At 51.8% G+C, this 23,519-nt stretch overlaps 1 protein-coding gene across 1 annotated transcript; it reads left to right on the top strand.

Moving 5' to 3' along the window:
* The first annotated feature begins 300 nt into the window (after positions 1 to 300).
* On the top strand, positions 301 to 22,505 carry dchs1b (dachsous cadherin-related 1b). The gene is made up of 28 exons (XM_085935626.1): positions 301 to 1,119; positions 1,209 to 1,406; positions 1,515 to 2,288; positions 9,861 to 10,049; positions 10,442 to 10,673; positions 10,746 to 10,982; positions 11,056 to 12,096; positions 12,168 to 12,355; positions 12,418 to 12,556; positions 12,608 to 12,765; positions 13,535 to 13,963; positions 14,039 to 14,334; positions 14,413 to 14,528; positions 14,870 to 15,109; positions 15,173 to 15,298; positions 15,383 to 15,592; positions 15,798 to 16,054; positions 16,146 to 16,352; positions 16,454 to 16,850; positions 16,929 to 17,042; positions 17,113 to 17,324; positions 17,384 to 17,535; positions 17,605 to 17,735; positions 17,819 to 18,105; positions 18,248 to 18,389; positions 18,458 to 18,629; positions 18,736 to 19,145; positions 19,210 to 22,505. The coding sequence occupies exons 1-28, from the start codon at positions 301 to 303 to the stop codon at positions 21,249 to 21,251; spliced, it is 9,915 nt and encodes a 3,304-aa protein (XP_085791752.1). The 3' UTR covers positions 21,252 to 22,505.
* The last annotated feature ends 1,014 nt before the right edge of the window (positions 22,506 to 23,519 follow it).

Below are 23,519 nucleotides of genomic sequence, written 5' to 3'. Positions count from 1 at the left end.
TATGCGGGACATTCCTGGCGTTCAGCGTCCAAATTTTATTTGAGCCGTGGGAGCGAACGGGCCCCGGGCGGCCGACGCTCGCCGTCATGGCGGCGTGTTTTGATTGGAAGGATTTCTCGCCGACCCGTGGCGGCGTGTAGCGTGACAGCATGTGTCTGTCAAGCATATCTAATGGTGGTTTGGGCTCCCTCTGCCGCCATCCCACTTTGATCACTCCATAAACATTCCGATCGAATAACCCCAAATCAGGTTCTAGAAACATCTGCTTTGTCTCGGTGTGTGTCCAGGTGTAGCTGAGCCATGTCTCTGAGAAGCAAAGGGTCGCGACGACGGCCTGGTGGTTCGTCTTTCCGCTCTCTTCTTTGGCGGCCGCCCGTCTTCTTTGCCGTCATTCTCGTCCTGCTCCGGTCCCCCGCCGCCGTCTCGGGGGCGCTGGAGCTGCAGCTGGACGAGGAACAGGCGGCGGGCACCGTCGTCGGGGACATCAGCGCCGGGTTGCCGCCGGGCGAGTCGACCAGCCTCTACTTCATCTCGGACCACGAAAGGTCGGGCGTGGACAGCGACCTAAACATCGACGAGACCACCGGGATCATCACCACGGCGCGCCGCCTGGATCGCGAGCAGAGAGACCACTACAGTTTCATTGCCGTCACCATGACGGGGGTCACGGTGGAGGTGGCCATCACCGTCAATGACATCAACGACCACGCGCCCGAGTTTCCCAAAAGCAAAGCTCACCTCAAGGTCCCCGAACACACGGCCACGGGTACCCGGTTTTCCCTGGATCCGGCCAGCGACGCCGACAAGGACCAGTTCACTACGCAGGGTTACTCCATACGGGAGGGGAACGTTGGTCAGGTGTTCCGTTTGGAGTCCAAGAGGGCAGCCAACAAGGCGCTGTATCTGGACCTGGTCATCAACGGACCCCTGGACCGGGAGAAGCGCTCCGCTTACACCCTGGTCCTCGAGGCCTTTGACGGGGGCTCTCCCAAGAGGGCGGGCTCCATGACTCTAGAGGTGGCTGTGACGGACGTCAACGACCACGCCCCGGTCTTCAACCAGAGCCGATACCACGCCATCATTTCTGAGAGTCTCCCCCAAGGAAGCAGCATCCTGCAGGTCGGTCAGCTTCTGTCTGAAAATGTGTCACAGTCAAGTCACATGAGGTTCAGGTCATATAGTTTTTGTTTTCTCGTGCTTTTTTGCAGGTCTTCGCCGCAGACCAGGATGAGGGGGACAACGGCCTGGTCCTCTACGAGATCAACCGGCGACAAAGTGATCCCGAGCGCTACTTTGTCATCGACCTCAAGTCCGGAGTCATCACGCTCAACAGACCACTGGACTACGAGCTTAAGAGAGTCCACGAGCTGGTGATCCAGGCCAGGGACAACGCCAGCCACCCGGAGGTAGGACAGACAGACAAACAGTGGACAGACTAGCTGACTGATGCCAAAGTCAGAGAGTTGAGATTTTTCCTAAACGCATGCCGATAAATGTTTCTCTTCCTTCCCCAGGTGACCAATGCTTTCGTGACCATTCACGTTCGCGACTACAACGACAACCAGCCCACCATGACCATCATTTTCCTGAGTGAGGACGGCTCGCCCAAGATCTCAGAGGGTGCCCAGCCGGGCCAGTACGTGGCCCGCATCTCCGTCACCGACCCGGACTACGGCGAGTACGCCAACGTTAACGTGTCGTTGGAGGGCGGCGATGGAAAGTTTGCTCTCACCACCAAGGACAGTATCATCTACCTGATCTACGTGGACCAGGTTCTGGACAGAGAAGAGCGCGACTCCTACGACCTCCGGGTGATGGCCACCGATTCGGGCATGCCCCCGCTGCGGGCCGAGTCGTCGTTCACCATCCGGGTGACGGACGTCAACGACAATCCGCCTTTGTTCGACCAGCGGACCTACAGACAGACCATCCCCGAGGCCGTCTACCCGGGATCTTTTGTCCTTCAAGTCACCGCCCGGGACAAGGACCAGGGTCCTAACGGAGAAATCCGCTACAGTCTCCTGAAGGGGAAGAACTCTCGCTCGGACTGGTTCTCGGTGGACGCGGTGACGGGGATCATCACCACGGCCGCCGTCCTGGATTTCGAGTCGGAGCCGTCGCCAAGCGTGACGGTGGTGGCGACGGACGGCGGGCGGCCGCCGCTGTCATCCACGGCTCGGGTGGACATGGTGCTGCAGGACGCCAACGACAACGCCCCCGTTTTCTCCAAGAGCTTCTACAACGCCACCCTTGAGGAGAACGCCCCGCCCGGGACCTGCTTCCTGCAGGTACAGTAAGACCTGCTTGCTAATGCTGCTGGTTTCTCTTGCTCCTGCTCGGGTTTGCATAGAACTGCTTTTTTCCTGACTAGCCGGTCATTGAACCCAACCCCCACCTTTTGGCTTCCCTAAGTGTTTCCCAGCAACGCGTGTGCTGATATTTGCGTGCAAGCATCTGACATCCTGAGAAGGTAGAGGTCGTGAGAATGAAAGAGCAATTTTGCAGCTTAGAAGCTTTTTGTTGCCGGAATAAAATCGTAGCGTAGCGGCCGAGGGTCTTCCGCCTGTAGCCTGACTTGGTTTTGTGAGGAATGGCCCAAATCCGTGAAATGGGTCAAAGTTAGGGCCACATCCGACTCGCCACATCACTTGGGGAAAAAACCACAAAGAAGAAATCAAAAATCAAAGGAAGGAAGGCTAATGCTAATATGCTAATAGCTTCTTGAGAGTGAAATGCAATCTGGCGTTCGGCTGATGATTTCAAGTGCAGCTGTTGCTCGTCCGGCCGCCGGGGGCGGGACGGGCTCGGCGCCGTCTTCGGAAAACTCACAAAAGTGGACGCGCGCGTGTCATGTGTCGGCGCGCTTGGCAGCTGCCAGAGATTTGGGATCCCGTATTGAACCTAAGAAAGCCACCGAGTGAAATGCGCTGGACAATTACAATTTTCTCTGGAGAGTCTGACTTATTCTTGAAGAAAATCCAACTTCAAATTGAAATATTTCATCTTGGTGTCTGTTTAATGGTTTGAACAGTTATCAAGATTGTTAGCCAAGAAAAAAAAAATGAATTATTGATGGCGTCTCATGCATTAGCGTGCACACACACGGGAATTTTCTTAATCCCGATTCCCTCTAGAGACGTATCAGTGAATGGAACGCATAGGGATGACGGTTGCCATGGCGATACGGTGATGGGTGAGGAAAGAGGGGTGAAGGAGGACGGGAGGGGCCACTTCATCACTACCTTCCACTCCCACGTGTGTGTACGTGTGTGTGTGTGTGTGTGTGTGTGTGTGTGTGTGTGTGTGTGTGAGGGGGCTCCAACATTTGTCACCCTGTGGCTCGTGTGAAGGACGTCTGCAATGATGTCATGTGTGTGTGTGTGCGTGTTTGCATGTGCAAGGGTTGGGGTGCGCCATCTTTCAATAGGTCGGAGTCATCCTTCAGCCGTAACCATGGCAACCGGTCTCTGAGGACTACGGGGAAAGAAAAAGGGAGAGACTGTCCTGATGGGGGGTCTTAAGAGGGGGGGGGGTTAGGCCCAGTGTGTGTTTTATGATAAGACATGATGGACAGCATTATAGCTTTTTTTTTTCTTTGAACGATTTGAAATGAGGTCACCATTAGTGTCGGGTCGGGACTGCGGGAGCATTTTGGATGAGCGTAATCGAACGTTGGTCCATGAGGGCCATATTGTCAACCACTTGACCGAGTTGGATTGCTGGAGATTTTTTAAGTGGCATTCTTGCTCATGGATGAATTTTCTTGTTTTCATTTGTTATAAATATTTCTAGTCGACATGAAATCAACTTAATGTTAGCACTCGGTGCTACGTGGCCGACATGACAGCAGTGGCTTTTGTTTCCTAAACGATCCAATTAAATCGGGATTGAGTTGGGCACGCACACACACACACACACACACACACACACACACACACACACACACACACACACACACACACACACACACACACACACACACACACACACACACGGCAGCTGCTTTTCAAAAACTGAAACGGGGTGCCGTGTGTTAGGCACGAGTCCCTTTCCAGCCCCACTTAAACATCTTTGGAAAAAAAATGTCTCCCCCACACGCGCACGCACACACAATGAGGTAAAAGTCGGTGCAATCTTTTGTCTGTCAGAGCGTAAAAACGTGGATGAATGGGCGACCGAGCATCCACCCTCCCCCACATCATCTGCTAACAATCACTGGGGTGTGTGTGTGTGTGTGTGTGTGTGTGTGTGTGTGTGTGTGTCTGTGTGTGTGTAAAATGGAATATGTGTACTTTCTACTGTGTCGCTTTTTAACAATTGTGGAGAAACATGACTAAGAGAGCAATATATTCCCCATCCAAGGAATTTCCCCCCCGCCCCCATTTAATTGTAATTTGCTGTTTTTAATATTTGTTAAGATAGCATTTTTTGTTAATCACTTGGCATTCACCATTATTATTATTATTGGGAATTATTTTATGTATTATTTTTTTATTCCCCATGCATGGCCTTTTTTCCCTCATTTAATTGTGATTTACAGTTGTTAGCATTTTCACTTGGCAGTGTTAGTATCCTTCTTTTGGTTGCTAAATTTGTGCGGTGACACAATATTCTGTTCCGCGGGCCCTAAAGGTTTCGTCTCAAAGAATCGAGTACAGGGCGTGAGTAGTTTTGCAACCTCTGGGGATAAAAAAAAAAAAAGTCACCGTGTCCAAATGTAGCATCTGTAGGACTGACATTTTTTTCCCTCCTCACTTTGACTGTTTTTTTACTTACATTTCAGAGTCGGCATTTTTTTTTTTGCTTTCATCCGTCCGCTCCGTGACTGTGCCACGGCCGCACGCTCGGTCTCCGTGGCAACTTGAAATGAAACCAACCATTAAATACGACGTATTAAACACACGTTGCGTTACTGTTGGCGGCCGCAACAGGAAGCGGGCAGCGGTGAATAATCGGCGCCGATCTAAATGGCGTGACAGAGAAAATCTCCATCTGGCGTCGGCCTTTAGCTTGAGTCGCTCCCCGGACTCGCCTGGACTCTGACTCATTCGCCGCTTTATTAGGAGGGAGGAGCGAAGGCACACAAATGGTGCTCCTGCTGCGACAGGTTGCACGCTATTGTGCAGTTTCACACGGGTGGCCTGCAAAATTGCCACCTCGTTAGCAGGCCGCTTTCACGCGGCAACACTGCGCAATCCGTATTTTGTGTGGCGTTGTTGGGCCATGAGAGCAAAGTTGGAGTCTGAGGACTATGAAGTTGTTGCGAGGTGCTAGACGGCGCCGGCGTGCTTTTGCAGAAAAGCGCTGTGGCTAAGCGCTAGCACCTTCTTTATCTGCCCGCTAACTATTTGTTTGAAGCTTCCGCCGCGATTGGGGGCTCAGACGTCCACTTCCCGCCGCCGCGTATCGTCTCCGGCAGAACGTCCGCTCGCTCCGTCTTGACAATAGCGGCGAGGCTGACGGCTTCCCGCTTCCCGTCTGACGGCACAATGTCCCGGAAGTGGCGCCAACACTCAAGGATGGAGTGCAGCTTGCTAGGCCTGGGAAAATTCTCACCTTCCACGTCAAATATGAAACAAACAAAAGAGCAGAACTAGCAGTTTTTCATTTCAATAGAATTCTACACAATGCTCAAGCAATATTTAAAATAGCAAACCTTCCTTTCAAATTTTTTGACCTTGGGTCCGTTTGACCCGCGGCATAAGAACAGCTGCATTTGCTCGTCTTCTGCACTTTGTCAGCCTTTTCTGACACAGCAACAAAAGTCAGCTTGCGGCAATATTTGTGGCGATACACAAAGTCAATTTAAAATCTTTGGTGTTTTTTTTTTTAGGAATAGTGGAGGAAGCACATTCTCAAAATATTCCGGTGCGCCGGCCCCCCCACCCCTCAAAACCAAAATGAGACCCGAGAAATGAGGCGGAAACAGGCCAAGAAAGCGTACCGGCGTAACGTTGGGCGGGATTGAAGAACCCAAAATAGGCCAGGGAAGGAAATGCACTAGTGGAATTAGAAATCGCGGGTTCAAAGGGGGAATACCCGAAAAGTTGAGCGGAACAAGGCGGCCATTGTGGGTGCGCGGCGGGCGGGCGCATTTTCACGAGGCCTTTGAGGAGCCCCTGCGCTTGACACGTTTACGGCGACCTGTCCAAACCGCTGCTGCTGCCTTTGCATTCTCACACGCACGCGCACACTGCGGGCTAACCAAAAATCAAAACGAGCAAAGAAGAGCCGAGGAACCTGCGCAATCTTTGAAATACTTTTGCCATGGCATAATCTTCACCCTAAGGCAGCTTTGATCCGGCTCTTAATTTCTGTGCGACTCCCAGGCAGCTTTGGGGTGACCTCCTGACCCCCCTCCTAATCATGTGACTTCATCACGTCCCCGCCGAACAATATCGGTGGTCCGTTCGGACTCCCCCGTGACTCCCCTCGCCTTTAATCCTCCCCCCCCCCAGAGTCCAGTCTGAGCCTGGAAACGTTCGCTTTTGGTCCTTTCTGGAAACCGCTTCAAAGCAAAATGGCTGACCTCCCGCTTCCTAAATAAGCCAAACGGATCATCTGTCAACGAACAATGCAACTCTCCAGTGTTTTTTTTTTTTAATTTATGGAAGCGTTTGTGTCTTTTGTTTATTTGAATGCGATCGCGAAGCGATAGAAAACAGGGTCACGGGCCCAGACCAAGGAGTACAATAAGCGATGACATCACCGCCGCGGACTCTACGGCACGATAAGCCGCCATCAAAAGACCTCCCGCTCCTCCTCCACACTCTGGCGTGCTCTTCGAAGCCGATGTGACGGACAGCTGATGTGCAATATTTATAACCGTTCATTTAAAATCCGTCTGGTGCCAGAAAAAGATCAACATGTGTGAGATGAGCACAGAACTTAACCTTGCTAACCGCTAACAGGAATGCTAACGAAGCGCTTTGGGGCTCAGCTATTAAAGAGGAAGGGTTTGAGAACAATCAGGTGAAAATTGTGGCAAAGTGAAAGTATTCATTATCGTGTCTTCCATTTTGGATAGCGGGTGCCTGTAGTGTATATTGGTTTTTTGGCATGGTGGTGTCTTATCCAATCAAAACATTGCCAGGAAGCGGTAGACTGTACACGCAATCAGTTTTTTTCTTTTCTTCCACTGGCCTGGAATGCCGCAGGATTTTTATTCCCTGGTGTGTTGGAGCGCCAGGCCGCCGTCACAAAACCTTGGCTCGTGTCTTTGTCGGGAGGTCCAACACTCAAAGAAAAAGGATTATTCTAACATTACTTTTATCATTATTATGCTGTTCTTAATATTTTGACCCATGCAGGGAAAAGCTCCAACCAAGTGACAGATTTTGCCATTGGGTTGGCGTTAGCGTGCTAATGAGGCTAAAACAAGACAGGAAAGCTTTTATTTCATTCTTACAAGACTTTAGCAGAGTTTTTATCCCTGCCATAAAAAGAAAAATCTGACCCCAAACTTGTTTTATTTTGGACATTTGAAGACCTTTGCTGACTGCAGTTTGCGCAACATCAAAGTAGCTGGCTGGCGTTTGGCTCTTGTGGCTTCACGTTTACATTTTTCTTCAGTAAAAGGAAAGGGGAAAAAAAAACATATACTTTGCCCTCCGAGAACAAGCCACCGCAAACAAAAACACGGATGAAAAGCGGTCGCCGTGGCTCACGTCTTACATCAGCGTGCATCGCGACAGCGTTTCAGTCGTTTCAGTCCAAACGTTCAAACTTGACCACAAAGTGGACGAATTCAATGTCGGTGAACGTGAAGCCGGACTCTGTAATCTTCCAGTCCAAACATTTTGATTGTGAGACATTTCATCACTAATAACACGTACGTCATATTAGCTAACGATGGCTAAATTGGAGAGGGCGTGCGCTATTGTTCCGGGTTAGCATGAGGCTAATCGCTACACTTCATTGGGTCGCTTCACCAAAGCCTCACACAGACCCAATAATTCATCCAGCGGGCCCCTCATTCAATTTTCCTTCCATTTTCTTTTTTTTTGGCTAACTAGCGTGCGACAAACAGCCGCTTCTCCGATGACCCGTGTTTGACATGCGGCCGGGAGGTTCAGGCCCGGGTCAGGGGCGAGGTTAAAGGGGCGCCGTGTAATCCAGTTAGACGACTCCACCGCTAACCGCACAATACACTCGAGCTCTTTTGTTCGGACCGAGGAACAAATTATCCGACATGTATTAACATCGCAAGCGTGTGAGCGACCAGTTCGAGATAATTTTGATGAAAGTGGAATGTTTCGTTGATGTTGTCTTGGAACGTTCTCCACCTAGTTTTTTTTTTTTTTTTACTGGGCAACCATATTTGGTCACAAAACGGAAAAGCTCAACGCATTCTAACGCAAGCCAAGGACAAAAAGTAGCCTACGTCTTGGTGGGATAGCTGAGCTATATTTTCAATTGGAAAATGTTTCGATCCTGAAAAGTGAGCTCATGGTCTGAAAAGTCATACTAAGTAGCAACGTCATCGTGGCTGGACAATGATTTTATCTTTCATTTTGAAATATTGGGCAAATCTCAATAGCAGCAAAATCTTACAACGCAAATCAAGATTGGAATTTAATTTTCTGAATGTTTTTCCTCACTGTTGTTGCTGCTCTACTTCTTTCCCCTCATTTTGTTCATTAATGACACGCAGGCTGTTTTTTTATTTCATTTTTTTTTTTTTATCCGCCCTCCAAATATAGAAGTAAATCTCTTTCCATCCCCCGGTTCATCCCTCTTGAAATTCCAATAATAATTTCCAGCTGTGAACGCCACATGAAAGCGGCGGCTGTAATGGGGTGCTGAAAGGAGATGGTCAGCAGGAAAAACAAAAAGGAGGGGGCGAGGGGGGGGTAGTTGACTTCCAAGGTCTCGTGTTATCATCAGCCCTGCCTTTTGTCTCTTTGCCAAAACCCCCCCCCTTCCCTCGCCTCACCTCGCACCATGGACCTTAATTGTGCTTAACTCGTCAGTGCCGGAGGAACAAATTGATTGGGAGAGTGAAGAATGTTGATGTGAGGAATGTGTTGAGTCGAGGGGAGCAGTAAAAACAGCACAGCAATGTTTTTGCAATCAATCCTCACTAGTCCAGGTGTCTGTCTTTTTAGAACCTTCTCAGCCATCTTGCCTGACAGGAATGAACACCACCACTCCAAATAATCCACACAGTCCAAAAAAAAAACAAAAAAACCAGTCTGCATGTATTAAGTGTCCTACATAACGTCAATGTGTTTGCTACTCGTGTTATTCGTACTAACTGCAGCCTTACGCAATAGAAACAAAACCCGAATAATCGACAAAATTAACACAATAAATGTATGTCTCCTAATTGTTTTTGCATGATGATCACCAATTTAGAAAATAGAAAAAAAACAAAAACTTGTGAGAATCCATCAAGTCAACAAGCAAGTGCAAGGCGAACGTAATTCAGTCTCACGATAATTGCCGCTACTGTTTTTATTGTTCTCATTCACATTCCACCTGTTGTTGTGCTCATCTTGTATTTATTGCACCCAGCGTTTGGGGGACGTAAAACCAGGCACGCAAATAAATCTCGACTTACTTAAAAGGTTAAGCCCAGAGCATGTCGGCTAAATTTATGTTAGCGCCTTCACGTGGCGTGCAGATGTTTTGTCTGCACGCTCCATACTGCTGTTTTTTTTGTTTTCCCCCCCTTTCCAACAATAAAGTTCTCTGAATGTTAGCGTGCAGCCGCAAAGACCCGCCGGACTGTCGGGTCCACGCCGCCATATTTGGACAAATTTACGTGGCGCTCCAAAAGATGCTGGCCTTAGCCTCGCATGCTCTTTGCTCATTAAAGTCAATAAAAGCATTTTTCTGCTGCTTTTGTTTCCCATCAGGTGTCCGCCACTGATGGCGACCGCGGTTCCTTCGGGGCAGTGTCCTACGCGCTGGCCTTGGGTTCCGGCGGCGCGTTGTCCGCTCACTTCACCGTTGACGAGGAGAGCGGGCGTCTGTGCACCACGACGGCGGTGGACCGTGACGAGGGGCCCGACGCCTATGAGCTGGTCGTCACTGCAACAGACGGGGTGAGAACCACTTGTAAATGGTCCAAATTTGCGGCCATCTTGGCAAGTCGACGCGGGTTGACTAGCGGCTAAATGTTAAGGATTTAGTTGAGTGTCATTTCGAGATTCCGCTAGTTCTTAAATACAAGCGGGATCAAAGATAAGTCATTGGCGGCTGATCCGTCTCAACTATGCAGTCGAGCATTCTCGGGATTTGTTCCCCGGCTCGGAGCAAATCCCCAGATAAGAAAACGTTGGTCTTAAAAAAGTGCACGATAAGTCGGATTTGAGAAGAAGTGTGCGTGAACCAAGTCCAAGTCTCCCAACTTTATTGCTGGTATCAAAGTATAAAAGGAGGCCTTGGTTCTGAGTCGCAACCATCACAACAACTTGTTGTCATCTTTCCTTTCAAGGGCGGTCTGAGCGCGGCGATCAGCGTCAGGGTGTCGGTGGCCGACGTCAACGACAACAGGCCCGCTTTTTACCCACTCTTGTACGGGGTCAGCCTGAGTGCGCACAGTGCCCCCGGGACCTCTGTGGTCAGGGTGACGGCCCACGACCCGGACGCCGGCGAGAACGGGCGGGTGACCTACAAGGCGGCACCCGGGGGAGCTTCTGCCTTCTTCACCCTCAACAAGGACACAGGTGCGCTTTTGCTGAAATTCATTTGGGCTGCCAAAAGCCAAGTCTCCACCGTAATGATCTGCCCCGCTTCAGGTGTAATCTCCCTTTCGCGCTCGCTCCACGGCAAAGCCAACTCGGTCATCTCCATGGTGATATCGGCCCAGGATGGCGGCGGACTGACCGCTTCGGTTGACGCCAGAGTGAACGTGAGCGTGGTGGGAGGCGCCGTTTCATCGCCCGTCTTCGAACAGCCGCAGTACTTTTTCACCGTGTCTGAGGACGTTCTCCGGGGCACCTTGGTGGGAGTGGTCCGTGCCACCGCCAAAACAGGTCAGGAAATGGCAGCTCATCCACAAATGGGCTTTTTCTCACCGACATTTTTGAACGCCCCATGTGTCTTCAGTCCTTGCCAAAGACATCTCTTACTCCATCTCCTCTGGAGATCCTGATGGTTACTTCACTGTGGACGCCGCGACCGGAACCATCCGCACCGCCCTCCCCCTAGACCACGAAAGCTGCCCAAGGCTGGACCTGGAAATCCAGGCGCGCTTCGGCTCCCCTCCCACTTTCGGTGCCAGTCGGGTGCGCGTATCCGTCTCGGACGTGAATGACAATGCACCCACCTTCCTGCCGTCCTCATCGGAGTCACTCCTCCTGCCTGAGGTCACCAAGATCGGGACCGTCATCTACCGCGTTCAGGCTTCAGACAAGGACTCCGGTCAGAACGGTCAGCTAAGTTTCGACTTGATGGCGGGCAGCAGCGGACAGAGGACTTTCGGCGTGGATCGAGGCAGCGGGGAGGTGCGTCTGATCGGGGGACTCTCCTATGAGAGCATTCCCCGCTACGACCTTCAGGTGGTGGCCAAAGATGGCGGGGCACCTCAGCTGAGCTCCACCTTCACCCTGGTGGTTCACATTCAGGCGCAGGATGCACAGGGACCCCACTTTGACACGTTGACCTACCGTGTCGAACTTCGAGAGAACACGCCTCTCAACACACGCTTCCTCCAGGTTCGAGCTCTCAACAGAGAGGCGTCTGGCAATGGTGGAAGCGCCTCGCCGTCCGCCGACATTTCCTACCGCCTTCGGCCCGACGGCGACGCGGCCGGCTTCGGCATCGTGCCCGATAGCGGTTGGCTGTTTGTGAGAAGCTCTCTGGACCGTGAAGTCAAGGACATGTACCTGCTGACTGTGGAGGGGACCTCGGGCCAGGGCGGGACGGGGAGAACGGGAAGCGCCGCAGTCAGGGTGACCGTGACGGATGAAAATGACAACTCGCCCAAGCTCAGCCAGGACAGAGTGTTCCTGGGTGTACGGGAGAACCTCTTGGCGGGAACGGGCTTCGGTAGGGTGTCCGCCACGGACCGAGATACCGGACTGAATGCCCGCCTTACCTACAGGCTGCTGCACGCCGACAAACACTTTCAGATCAACTCGCAGACAGGTGAGCGCTTTTCCTAGCCGTTTGTGGTTCCTCATCTCTTCATCTTTGGCCTGTTCCTTCTTCCCTCCCAGGAGAAATTAGCACTCGCCAGGCCCTGGATCGGGAACGGCAATCAAGCTTCCAGCTGACGGTGGTCGTGCAGGACGGCGGCACGCCTCCCCGCACAGCCACCGGCACGGCGCACGTCAGCGTGCTGGATGAAAACGACCACGCTCCGAGCTTCACCCACGCCCGGCCGGACAGAGAGCTCCTCTTTCAGGTTGCGAGATGTTGGAAGGAATACAACACAAAGGATAGCCGCCTAACGTTTCTCCCTTCTAGGTAAACGAGGGGCTTCCTTCTGGCACCATAGTGGGCACCGTGTCCGCAAAAGACCCGGACGAGGGCGAAAACAGCACCATCTACTATTCTTTATCAGGCAAGCTTTACTTTCCAGCCGACACAGAGATGAGAAACTCCGGTCAGACCACTTCAAAAGCATCTGACCCACTTGCTATGATTTCGTCCAAAGGCTCCAGAGTGGAGCGCTTCTCCCTGAATGCCGCCACGGGGGAGCTCCGAACCGCCGCCCCGCTGAGGTGGGCGGAGCGTGGCGAGTACGTCCTGACCGTGACCGCCGCTGACCACGGAACGCCGAGCCTCAGCTCCGCCTGCCAGCTGCGGATTCAAGTAATCACGCGTCGTCTGCAAATCCGGAGCCGCGGTCTTTTTATAGACATTTCCTCAGTGTGGCCTGTCACAAAGATTGCAAGAGGAAAGTAGGGGTGAATTCGAGCCCTATGTAAACAAAAGCGTCCCTGCAATCTGTTTGAGTGCTTCCTGCACTAAAGGTTAGCGGAGTCATCAGAACCTGCGAGTTCACCCGGGCTGACTTGTTGTTGTGAACTCGGGTCGATCCCCGCAGATCAGCATTGATATCTTTAACGATGGTGAATATCTTTGAATGAGTTCAGAACGGAAATGGTTGCTAATCTGAGGAGGGGGCGGCCGACCTGGGTTTCATTTTTGAGATTAGAGGGAGGGGAAGCAAGCGGTCACCTTGGAATCAAACGTTTCCATATGTGACTGGGGCCAGCTGCGTCGCTTCGCAGCAAGATAAAGGTGCCAACAAATAAAAATAAATACACAGCAGGTGAGTTCTTCACAACAATCACCATCTTGAGTAAAAAATAGCATTTATTCTTACTTGCAATCATATTGTCAGCGGAGGAATTGCGTGTGACATCTGGTCATGTTCTTGATTAGAGAAGAAAGCCACTTCAGCTCAAGGTCGCTCCCACTGAGGTTCTGGCTTGACTTTTTCTAGCTGCGTGGCCTTCACAATCCCTCGAGATATTCAGTAATGGAGCAGACGCAGACCTTCATCGTCCAATCGATTCGAGTGATTGGAGCAGACAGATCTTGCGGGAAAAACGCTGACCTCTGGTTTGATTTGCAGGTTTTGAGCTCCGCCAAGTCATCCCCGATGCCAAACGTGCTGTCCATGACGCTGAACGTGGTAGAAGGAGCTCCACCGGGCTCAGTGGTGGGCTCGGTGCACCCGCCTGATGCGATCCCGGATGGCCAGGTCACCCACCTGGTGGTAGACGGGACGGACCGGGACGGGACCTTCATGGTGGACCGCTTGAAGGGCGACGTGTACCTGGTGCAGGAGCTGGACTATGAGAAAGCTTCTGAGTACACGCTGCACGTGGAGGTGTCAGACTTCTCCCGGGCTTTTCCCAGCAGCCATCTGGTGAAACTGAGCATCCGGGTGCAAGACAGCAATGACCATTCGCCACGCTTCGCGGAGGATCCCGTGATGGTTGTCGTACCCGAGAACCTCCAGCCGGGAGCCTCCATATACACTTTCCAGGCTGTGGACCAGGTAGCAAAACACTAGTTCTTCCTTTTAGCATAGCAGTTAGCATCGCATAGCATCAACTGTTCTTCGTACACACAGGACGGTAGCAGTCCCAACAGCGAGTTGCGTTACTCCATCGAGCAGCGCTGGTCGGACGAGGCCAACCTGCTGAAACTGGACGCCGTCAGCGGTGTGCTCACCCTCGCGGAGACCCTGGACCGCGAGACCACGCCGTCTCTTCACCTAGTTGTCCGGGCCACCGACCAAGCGGTGGACCCGGCGCAGAGGCGATGGGCTTCAGTCACGGCGCAGGTGTTTATCACCGATCAAAACGACAACACACCCATCTTCAGCTCGCCCGCCGCCGTCAGCGTGATGGAGGATCAACCTGTCGGGTCCGTTAGCTCACGGCCTCAGCCGGCGTCTCGTCCTGAAAAAGTGCTTGAACTTTTTTCCTATTGATTCCCGGGCAGCTTTGTGATTTTGTACGTGATGGCTCGGGATGCGGACGAAGGGGAGAACGGCCGAGTGTCGTACAGAATCCTGACGGGAAACGGTGCCGGTCACTTCGGTCTGAACCCAAACACCGGTAAGTAGACCACCTTTATGAACTTGTGCATGCGATGCTTTTTCGACGAATAATATTTCACCTCGGTGGTGCCTGAAGTTGACGTCAGGTCGTAACTTGATGGAACTTCCAGATGGTGTGAAATTCTTCTGGGTGCGAATTGCTTAAACTTGCGGTTTGTTTTCTCAGACGGTATTCATTTTTAACAGTAGAGAAGCAAGTACAGTAAAAAACAATGGATGCTGGTTATACGTGGCAACGGAAATTGACGTGACGTGAAGAGAAAGAATCCACAGTTAAAAAAGAGGTCAATAAAAATGAGCAGAAAGAATAGAAAAAAAAATACACCAATGTCCCGGCAGGCTCGCTGTCCATTTTGAAGGCTCTGGACCGAGAGGAGCAGGAAGTCTTCAATCTGACGGTGATGGCGGAGGACGGCGGGACGCCTTCGCTCTCCTCCACCCAGAATCTATGCGTACAAGTGATGGACGTCAACGACGAAGCTCCTCTTTTCCAAAAGACTGAGTTTGAGGCCCGGGTTCTGGAGAACCAAGGGCCTGGCACTACGGTGCTGACGGTGGTGGCCACCGACAGAGATCAAGGTTTGGCTCTCGGCGCGATGAGTTAGTTTGCAAGATTTTTCATCGCCGTGTGTTTAAACGCAGGGTCCAATGGGCACGTGACATTCGGGGGCGTGGCGGAGGAAGGCTTTGTCATCAACCCGTCCACCGGCGTCATCACCACCACTGCCGAGCTGGACAAGGAGCTTCGGGATCACTACATCCTCACCGGTACGCAACCTGACTTGACAGCGACAGCCATTTTTTTAGTTCATCCATCCAATTTCTGAACAGCATGTCCATCTTTCTGTCCAGTATACGCCCGGGACGGCGGGATGCCCCCCAACTTTGCCAAAGCCACGGTGCGTGTAGAGGTTGAAGACGTCAACGACAACACTCCAGTCTTCGCTCAGCCGTGGTATGGCCTGGAAGTGCCCGAGAACCAAGACCCCGTAGAGCTGTGCATCCTCAGAGCCAGTGACCCGGACTCGGGTGCAAGCGGGGAGCTGGAGTACAGGATTACCGGTGAGAGCGGTTCTTTCAGTCCTTCTTGTCAAATATTTCATTAGTTTGCTGGAACAACTCGCTTGCTTCTTTGTTTTTGGCCGAGCGCTGCCTGCATAAAAAAACAGATCTACGGGTCTGACACCAGTCTGGCTTTTGACGTCTGATTTTAAAAATAGCACTTGGGCCTCTCTGCCTCTGAAATCTTTTCTCATTTTTGCTCCAGCTGGAGACCCAGATGGGGACTTCCACCTTCATGCCAGCACGGGAGCCCTGTCCACTCGGCGGGGTCTGGACAGGGAGACGAAGGCCGAGTACACCCTGGAGGTGACGGCCACGGACCGAGGTGCCCCGCCTCTCAGCACCGCCGTCACGGTGGAGGTCCGAGTGCTGGACGTCAACGACAACAGCCCCGTTTTTGGCAGGAGCACCTACACTACTGATGTTTCGGAAGATGCCGCCGAGGGATCGCAAGTCCTGGCGGTAGACAGATGTTACTTTCTCGTTCTTCGTCCTCCGTGTGCCTTATTTGAAGTGAGTAAATGCTGTTTTACCTATTTTGATGCGTTTCCAGGTGACGGCGACAGATGTCGACGACGACATAAACGGGAAAGTTCTGTACTTCTTGAGCCACGAGGCTCACGGAGCGTTCACCGTGGATGAGCGTACAGGTCGCATTACCACGTCGGCCCCACTGGACCGCGAAAAGCGAGCATCGTACAGCTTCCGAGTGTTTGCCACCGACCTTTCCCCGGCATTGCCCCGGAACTCCTCTGCGCAGGTAAGCAAAGTTAAACACTCGTTTTGACCATACAAGTCATTACAGGAACATTTCTTAAAAAATACGGACAACCCTTCTTCTTTCTTGACCTCGACTTCCAGGTGACCATCACCGTCACGGACGTCAACGACAATACGCCCATCTTCATCCAGGACCCGCTGGTCGTGGAGGTGTCAAGCAGGAGGTCCCAGCGGATTCTGGCCACCATGAAGGCCGAGGACAAGGACTTCGGGGCCAACGGATCCGTGTTTTATCGCTTCGCCACTCCCGTGAAGGGCTTCAGCATCAATTCTCTGACCGGGGAAATCCAGGCCACAGAGCCTCTGGACACTCTGTCCCAGGCCCAGAGGACCCTTATCGTGGAGGCCATGGACCAGGGCACCCCGGCCCAGTCTGCGCAGGGCGTGGTGGTGATCTATGTGAAGGAGGTGGAGTACAGGGGCATTCGCTTCTCTAGGAACGCCAGAGATGTCAGCATACAGGAGAATGCGGCTCAAGGTTCGCCATATTGCGGATTTAGCAAAGGCAATCTTGAGAATCAGAATTAGATGTCCATCCTCTGCTCCTGTAAATTAGGTACAGCCGTGGTGCAGGCTCAGGCCCAGTATCCGGATGGAAATCGCAAGGGCATCGGCTACAGCATCTTCAGTGGGAACAGACAGCAGGCCTTCAGGATCAACTCGGCCACAGGTGAATACCGTCGCTCAAGTGATGGAAGGAAATGTCCAAACAGCTGGTCATTCACCTGTGTCTTCTCCAGGTGAAATCTGGGTGCAAAGTTCAAAGGGTTTGGACTTTGAAGACACACCCAGGCTGCGTCTGGTGGTGAAGGCCGAGACTGTGTCCTCCACCTCTTTCATCGGCATCAACTTGCTGCTTCAGGACGTCAACGACAACCTGCCTCGCTTCCAGCTGCAGAACTACGTCGCTTACATGAGGGAGGCTCGGGGATACGAAACGCCAATCATACAGGTACTGATTGATGCGGCAATTTGCTGTTGGACTTTTTAACTGTTTTTACACTTGCCCAGGTCGTGGCTGAGGACACGGACCAAGGCCAGAACGGTCAGGTGACCTACTCCATTCAGTCGTCGGGCATGAGCGGATTGTTCAAGATTGATCCGATGACGGGGAGTGTCACCACCACGGCGATCATGGACCGTGAGATCTTTACCCAGACCAAGTAAGGCTACAAAGCTACGAGGATGCTATCGAAAGACTGCAGTATTTCATATCTAACATCTTGGTCCAGGCTGGTGATAACAGCAACTGATAGAGGAAGTCCGAAACTGGCGGGTTCAGCGACACTGACCGTGATCATCGTGGACCGGAATGACAACAGTCCCACGATACCCTTGCCACAAGAGATCCGCATCTCAGAGAGTACTTAACGATACTACCCTATTATGTACACAGTGGTACCTTGCGAGGTTGAAAGCGACTGACATGGCCCTTGCGTCCGTCAGACACGTTAATAGGTACTGAGATCACCCTGGTCACGGCCAACGACGTTGACTCCGGTCCCGCTCTGGCCTACTCGTTGCACTTGGATCCAAGCACCATGGGCAAGTTTGGGATCCACCGCTACACTGGAGGTGTTTGGCTCACCGCCCCGCTGGACTTTGAGGAGAAGACGTGGTACACAGTGACCGTCAGAGCCACCGACAGCCAGCACCACGCAGAGGCCAACATCACTATCCTGGTCCAGGACGTCAATGACAACGTACCAGCCTTCACCCAGGACCTCTATCAGGTAGGATGATCCCATCGGTCATTGGTACTAATACAAAATGCACAAACAAAGCAAAGAATCAGCCAAGCGATGGCTCGTTGTGTAACCCTTAAAAAGTCGAAGGACTCTGAAGTCAAGGCGCCTTTCGTTCCTGACACGACAGGTGACCCTACCCGAGCATGCGGCAGCTGGCACTGCGGTCGTCACGGTAACGGCAACTGACAGGGACTCCGGAGAGAACGGACGGATCACCTACAGTGTCATGTCATCCACTCAGGAGGGCTTCTCCATTGATCCCAACAACGGTAGACAAACACTTAATCCTGTAGGAAAGTCAGAATCTCTCACTCTTTGCCTGTCTGACCCATTCCAGGAACGTTGTTCATCAGCCAACGAGCAGAGTTTGACCCTGAACGTCCTTCCGTCAATGTGGTCATTGAAGCTCGCGATGGGGGCTCCCCCCCGCATTCTGCCCTCGCCACCATCCAGGTTCAAATTGCTGATGTCAACGACAATGCCCCCGTGTTCCACCAATCAGAGTACAGGTAGGTTTGGGTCAAAGCCATTTGATAGCATATGAAAATTCCAAAGATGAACAAAAGTGAGAACCCAGGAAGACAATGCCGTAATGTTCTTTATTTTCATTTCCAGAGCAATAGTTTCAGAAGACACCATCCCTGGAGTTACAATCTTGACATTCGAGGTCTCTGACAGTGATCTCTCCCGGGAAAACTGCGGCTTGGACTTTGCTATTGCTAGCGGCAATGAGGGCTACGCCTTCCATATGGAGAGCAGTGTTCGATTCCTGGAGGGCCGCGGCTTCCAAACTGTTGGCTCGCTGCTCTTGGCCGAGGGTCTGGATTTTGAAACCAAACCGCTGTACAATCTCACCGTGGTGGTGTCAGACCGTGGCGTGCCCCAGAGGAGCTCCAGTGTCGCCGCCATGATCACCATCGGCGACGTCAACGACAACCCGCCCATTTTCAGCAGGGCAGAATATGTGGTGGCGTTGAGCGAAGGGGCCGTCGCTGGTACAGAAATCATCCGACTGACTGCGACAGGTACTTAATCTCGTCCTGGTTGGGTCATACCGGTCTCTATTAATTGAGAACCTTTCTTCCCCAGATCCAGACTCAGCGCCCAATGCGGAGGTCCGGTATGCCATCAGCTCCGGGGACGAGGTCAACCTTTTTGCCGTGGACCAGTGGACCGGAGCCGTTCGGCTTCAGCAGGCTTTGGATCGCGAGCAGAGGTCCACCTACACCGTCATCATCCAAGCCACGGACGGTCAAGGGCATTTGGCTCTGGTTCCCGTGCTTGTGGAGGTCAAAGACGTGAACGACAATCATCCGTTCTTCCCGGTGGAAGTCCTGACGGCAAGCATCAGAGAGAACCAACCGGCAAATTCGGCTGTGACAGTTCTCCATGCTATCGACCACGACGCAGGAGTCTTCGGCCAGTTGAGCTACTTCATGCTGGAGCGCTCGCCCGCGGGAAAGGACTTTTCCGTGGATTCTGCTACTGGAGCGATCAGGAGCAGGAATCCCTTTGACTTTGAGAAAATCAATTCGTTCAACTTTGTCGCACTGGCAGTTGATGCGGGAAACCACTCCGCCACCGTGACGGTGCAGGTGTTTGTCACAGGCGAGGATGAATACGATCCCATTTTCACATCCTCCCATTTCTCCTTTGAAGTCCCAGAGGATGGCCAGAAAGGTCAGAGCATAGGTCAAGTCCAGGCCCGTGATGAGGATGGAGGCGTCGATGGGATCGTCCTCTACTCCTTCCCCACCAGCTCTCCGTATTTTGAAATCAACAAAACCACTGGTGTGATTGTCCTCAAGCTGGACAGCTCGGGGAGCGGTCGCAGGAGCAACGGTGGATCGGGTCGAGCCAAAAGAGAAACACGGCTGATGACTCTGGACGTGAGAGCTCACAGTCCTCTGGCTGAATCTCGCCACTCCATGGCGCACATCTCCATCGACGTCACCAACACAGGCTTCGGCCTGGCCCCCGACGTTAACGTCCTGCTGATCATCATCATCGCCGTGTCTCTCGGCGTGATCGTTCTGCTTGTAGTCATGGCAACTGTGGTGTTCCTGGTCAAGTCGCGCAGGAGGAAGAAAGCCCAGAATGCCACCGACAGACCCCAGGCCTCAGAAACCGCTATGAAAAACTGCAGCTCAGGACAAGGAGGGGAAATGATTTTCCACCAGGCCTTGCCGGGCTATGTCGGAGAGCAGGGGAGTGGCGGCGGGGGTTCGTATACAAGAGGAGGCTCTCTCGATCCGTCACACTCCAGTGGGAGAGGATCCGCCGAGGCGGCAGAGGATGACGAAATTCGGATGATAAACGAGTACCCTCGCGTGGCCTCCATCAGCTCGTCCATGCAGGAACACATCTCCGCCAGGGGACCAGACTCTGGGATTCAGCAGGACGCCGACCAGCTCTCGGATGTCTCCTGTGAGCCTGCGGCTTTGGAAGGGAGCACTTGGTTCAAAGGCAAAAAAATGGCTGGCGGTCTCAGTGGAACTTTGCTCTCTGGGCAGCTCCCGGTCTATCGGGACGAGGGAGGCGGCTACCTGGGAGTTGGCCGGGGTCTCAATATTTCTGTCCCGAAGGAGTACGCCTTCCCTCAGGATGGTAAACCATCTGTGGATGGTTCTCTCACAGCTATAGTGGCCAGCGACGAGGAGCTCCGCGGGAGCTACAACTGGGACTACCTACTCAACTGGTGCCCTCAGTTCCAGCCACTGGCCAATGTCTTCACAGAAATCGCTAGACTGAAAGATGAGACGGCCCAACAGAACCCCAGTGGGCGCCAGCCCTTCCAACCCAAGCCCAAAATGGATTCCAAAGCCAGAATCGACCCACCGCCGCTCATTACCTCGGTCGCCCACCCGGGGGCCATGTCGGTGCCGCCCAAAGTGCCTGCGATGGGACGGACGTTCCCCCACTTAGTGTCCCTACGCCGCTCCCCCATCAGCCACGAGGGTTCCATTTCCTCGGCCGCCATGTCGCCCAGCTTTTCGCCGTCGCTTTCCCCGTTGGCGGCACGCTCTCCCGCCGTCTCCCCTTTCGGCGTCAACCAGGGACCCTCAGCATCCATGATCAGCACCCGGGAGCCCTCGCTGGAGCGAAGTCCTGATCATGAGATGAGAATATGAGACAATTTCTAGAAGCACTGCATCCTTTTTTGCGCGTTCCATGGACTGGCGTTTACAGCCGGGGTTCTCAGACTTTTTGGCTCGAGGGGGCCCTTACGTGTCTTTTTCCCAACACTTACATACCGTTTGTACCCATAAATGCCATCGGAGTTAGTATGATTGAATCTAGGTATGCACTTTTTTTAATCATCCTAATTTATTGTCCTCGATGACTCACAGCGTTGTTCCCTCGCTGGCTGGCCAGAGAGCGCCTTGTTTACGCCTTTTTGCATTTCAGTGTTAAGTCATTGAAACAAAACGAACGCCAACGGATTGTTTCCATGTGCCAGTGCGAGACCGACATGGAGTGCGCGGCTTGTTTTTTTTGGGTTTTTTCCCCCCCCACATCAAATATTGACACGAGATTGTGTATTGGCGTATATGTATATTAGGATTCAGGATTGTGTGATTGTTAGCCGGATAGCGCCTCGAGTTGGGACTGATTTGCGAGTGTGGATTATTTATATGAAGGAAGGAGAGGCTTTTCTACATTGTTCTTAATTTTCTGGCCTCAAATTGCAGATCAAAGCAGTTCTAGCAGAATCACCTCTGTGTCTTTACAAGTGCTTCCTGCATTGTTGATGATACCGTTCATCTCAGCACAAAGGCAAATATGCAAACTTCATCGCACTTGGCCCAACACGGCTTTGGGTTTGGGGCAAAGGCTCGCCGATTAGGCGGAAAAGGATTACAACATGCACGCAAAGTCCTGAACAGTATTTCCAAATAATTTCCATATTACCGTCATGCAGTTTGTCAAGCCTCCAAAAACAAACAAAGAGCTCAACGGTACTGTGCTCGTTTTTTAAAAGCAAATAAAGCAAGCAAATAAATTCCCCCACTGGTCCCCTCAGGGGGACGCATACTGACACAAACTGGAGTCTGCTCATTCTCCTCTTTGAAGAGTTGAAAAACAGTGATGGCATGTTCTGGGAATAATGATGACCTTAAGGCAAGGATTTTGTCAATTTCGGGGGCGGGGACGTTTCAGATGAAGTCATAGCGGGACAGTGGAGGTGTTCCGCATCGAGAACAAAACATTTTCATTTGAAAAGACACTTCCACAGCCTTAAAGGGGTGCGGGGGGTCTGGACCACCACTTACCTTTAATATTAAATGGACTTTTTTTTGTTTTTTTTTTATTAAAGTGCTTTGTGGGAGATGTCCCCTCCAGTCTGCAACTATTTATTTATTATTTATTTATTTACAAGAGAATTCTTCGGATGTTTTTGTTGTTGTTGTTGTATTTGCAGTTGCACTCACGCCAAGCTCAGATAAAAGAATCCAGATTCCAAATGGAGTAATTTGGCGCCAGCAACTCTTCTCCCAAGTGCCCAATTGCAAATATGATGTCATGGTTTGCAAAACTTGTTTTATGCGGGGCGCCATTTAAGCCAGGAACAGATTATTTCCACCTTCATTATTTCCTACGGGGGAAATTTTTTTTCCTGTCAATCAAAAGTCAACATTATTAACCTCGCAAAGGCAAATTTGCCGACTAATGAGTTTCCCTTGTCCCTGATATTTTATTTTCCATAAACATGATTTACTGGCTGACGTACAGAATGCATTGCTCTCGCTCCCGACGTGGAAATTTATGAGCCGGTTTCTTGTGTCAGCCTGAACGTGGAGAATGCGCAGGAGTCGGAGTCTTTTACGACTTGGATCGCGGCCCAAGTATTCTGTTAAGGCAACACTGAAACTTTGTTCTCTTCTGACATTGAAATTACAATCACTTCAAAACAAGTGGACGAGAACATCGCCAGGACTCCCGCAGTCCGCCACGTGGTTGCCGCAAGCCGACAGCGGAAGCTTCGTTGGATTGACGGTGGAACCTTTTCATATTTTTTTGTGACCAGCCTACCCTGTTGTGTAAAATTGACGCGAAGGCCGTTCGGTGAACTTTCCTTTACTTTACCACTTGGGCGGATCAGCTGGTTGAAAGCTGATTTACTGCGTGTGACCAAGCGTTTAGAAAACGCTGTCAGGCTTGCCGACCCTCAAAAAAGAAAAAGAAAAGTAGCTGACAACTTAAGAAGATGAATATTTTCGCTCTTTCATCCATTTTGGTGTGTGTCGGAGCTTCCTTCCCACCGCTGGAGTTGTCTTGGCGACTATTGCCACGGCGACCCAAAGAATTGGTGATGTGCGTGTTTTTGTTTGTTTTTTTGTAGCAACAAAACTGGCAGAATGTCATCACACTCGACAGAGAGCCTGCGTGCCATCCAA

Source organism: Syngnathus leptorhynchus, chromosome 17, assembly GCF_054491065.1.
Source record: "Syngnathus leptorhynchus isolate UIUO chromosome 17, UIUO_Slep, whole genome shotgun sequence".
NCBI classification, from domain to species: Eukaryota; Metazoa; Chordata; class Actinopteri; order Syngnathiformes; family Syngnathidae; genus Syngnathus; species Syngnathus leptorhynchus.
The sequence above is the reverse complement of the archived record's forward strand: the minus strand, read 5'-3'. Positions and strand labels throughout refer to the sequence as shown.

Bases quoted from the DNA above. Each gene is read 5' to 3' on its own strand.
- dchs1b (XM_085935626.1), top strand. From the start codon at position 301: ATGTCTCTGAGAAGCAAAGGGTCGCGACGACGGCCTGGTGGTTCGTCT. The intron at 15,593-15,797 runs GTGAGAGCGGTT...TTTTTGCTCCAG, and splicing joins GCTGGAGTACAGGATTACCG to CTGGAGACCCAGATGGGGAC. The intron at 18,106-18,247 runs GTAGGATGATCC...CTGACACGACAG, and splicing joins TCACCCAGGACCTCTATCAG to GTGACCCTACCCGAGCATGC.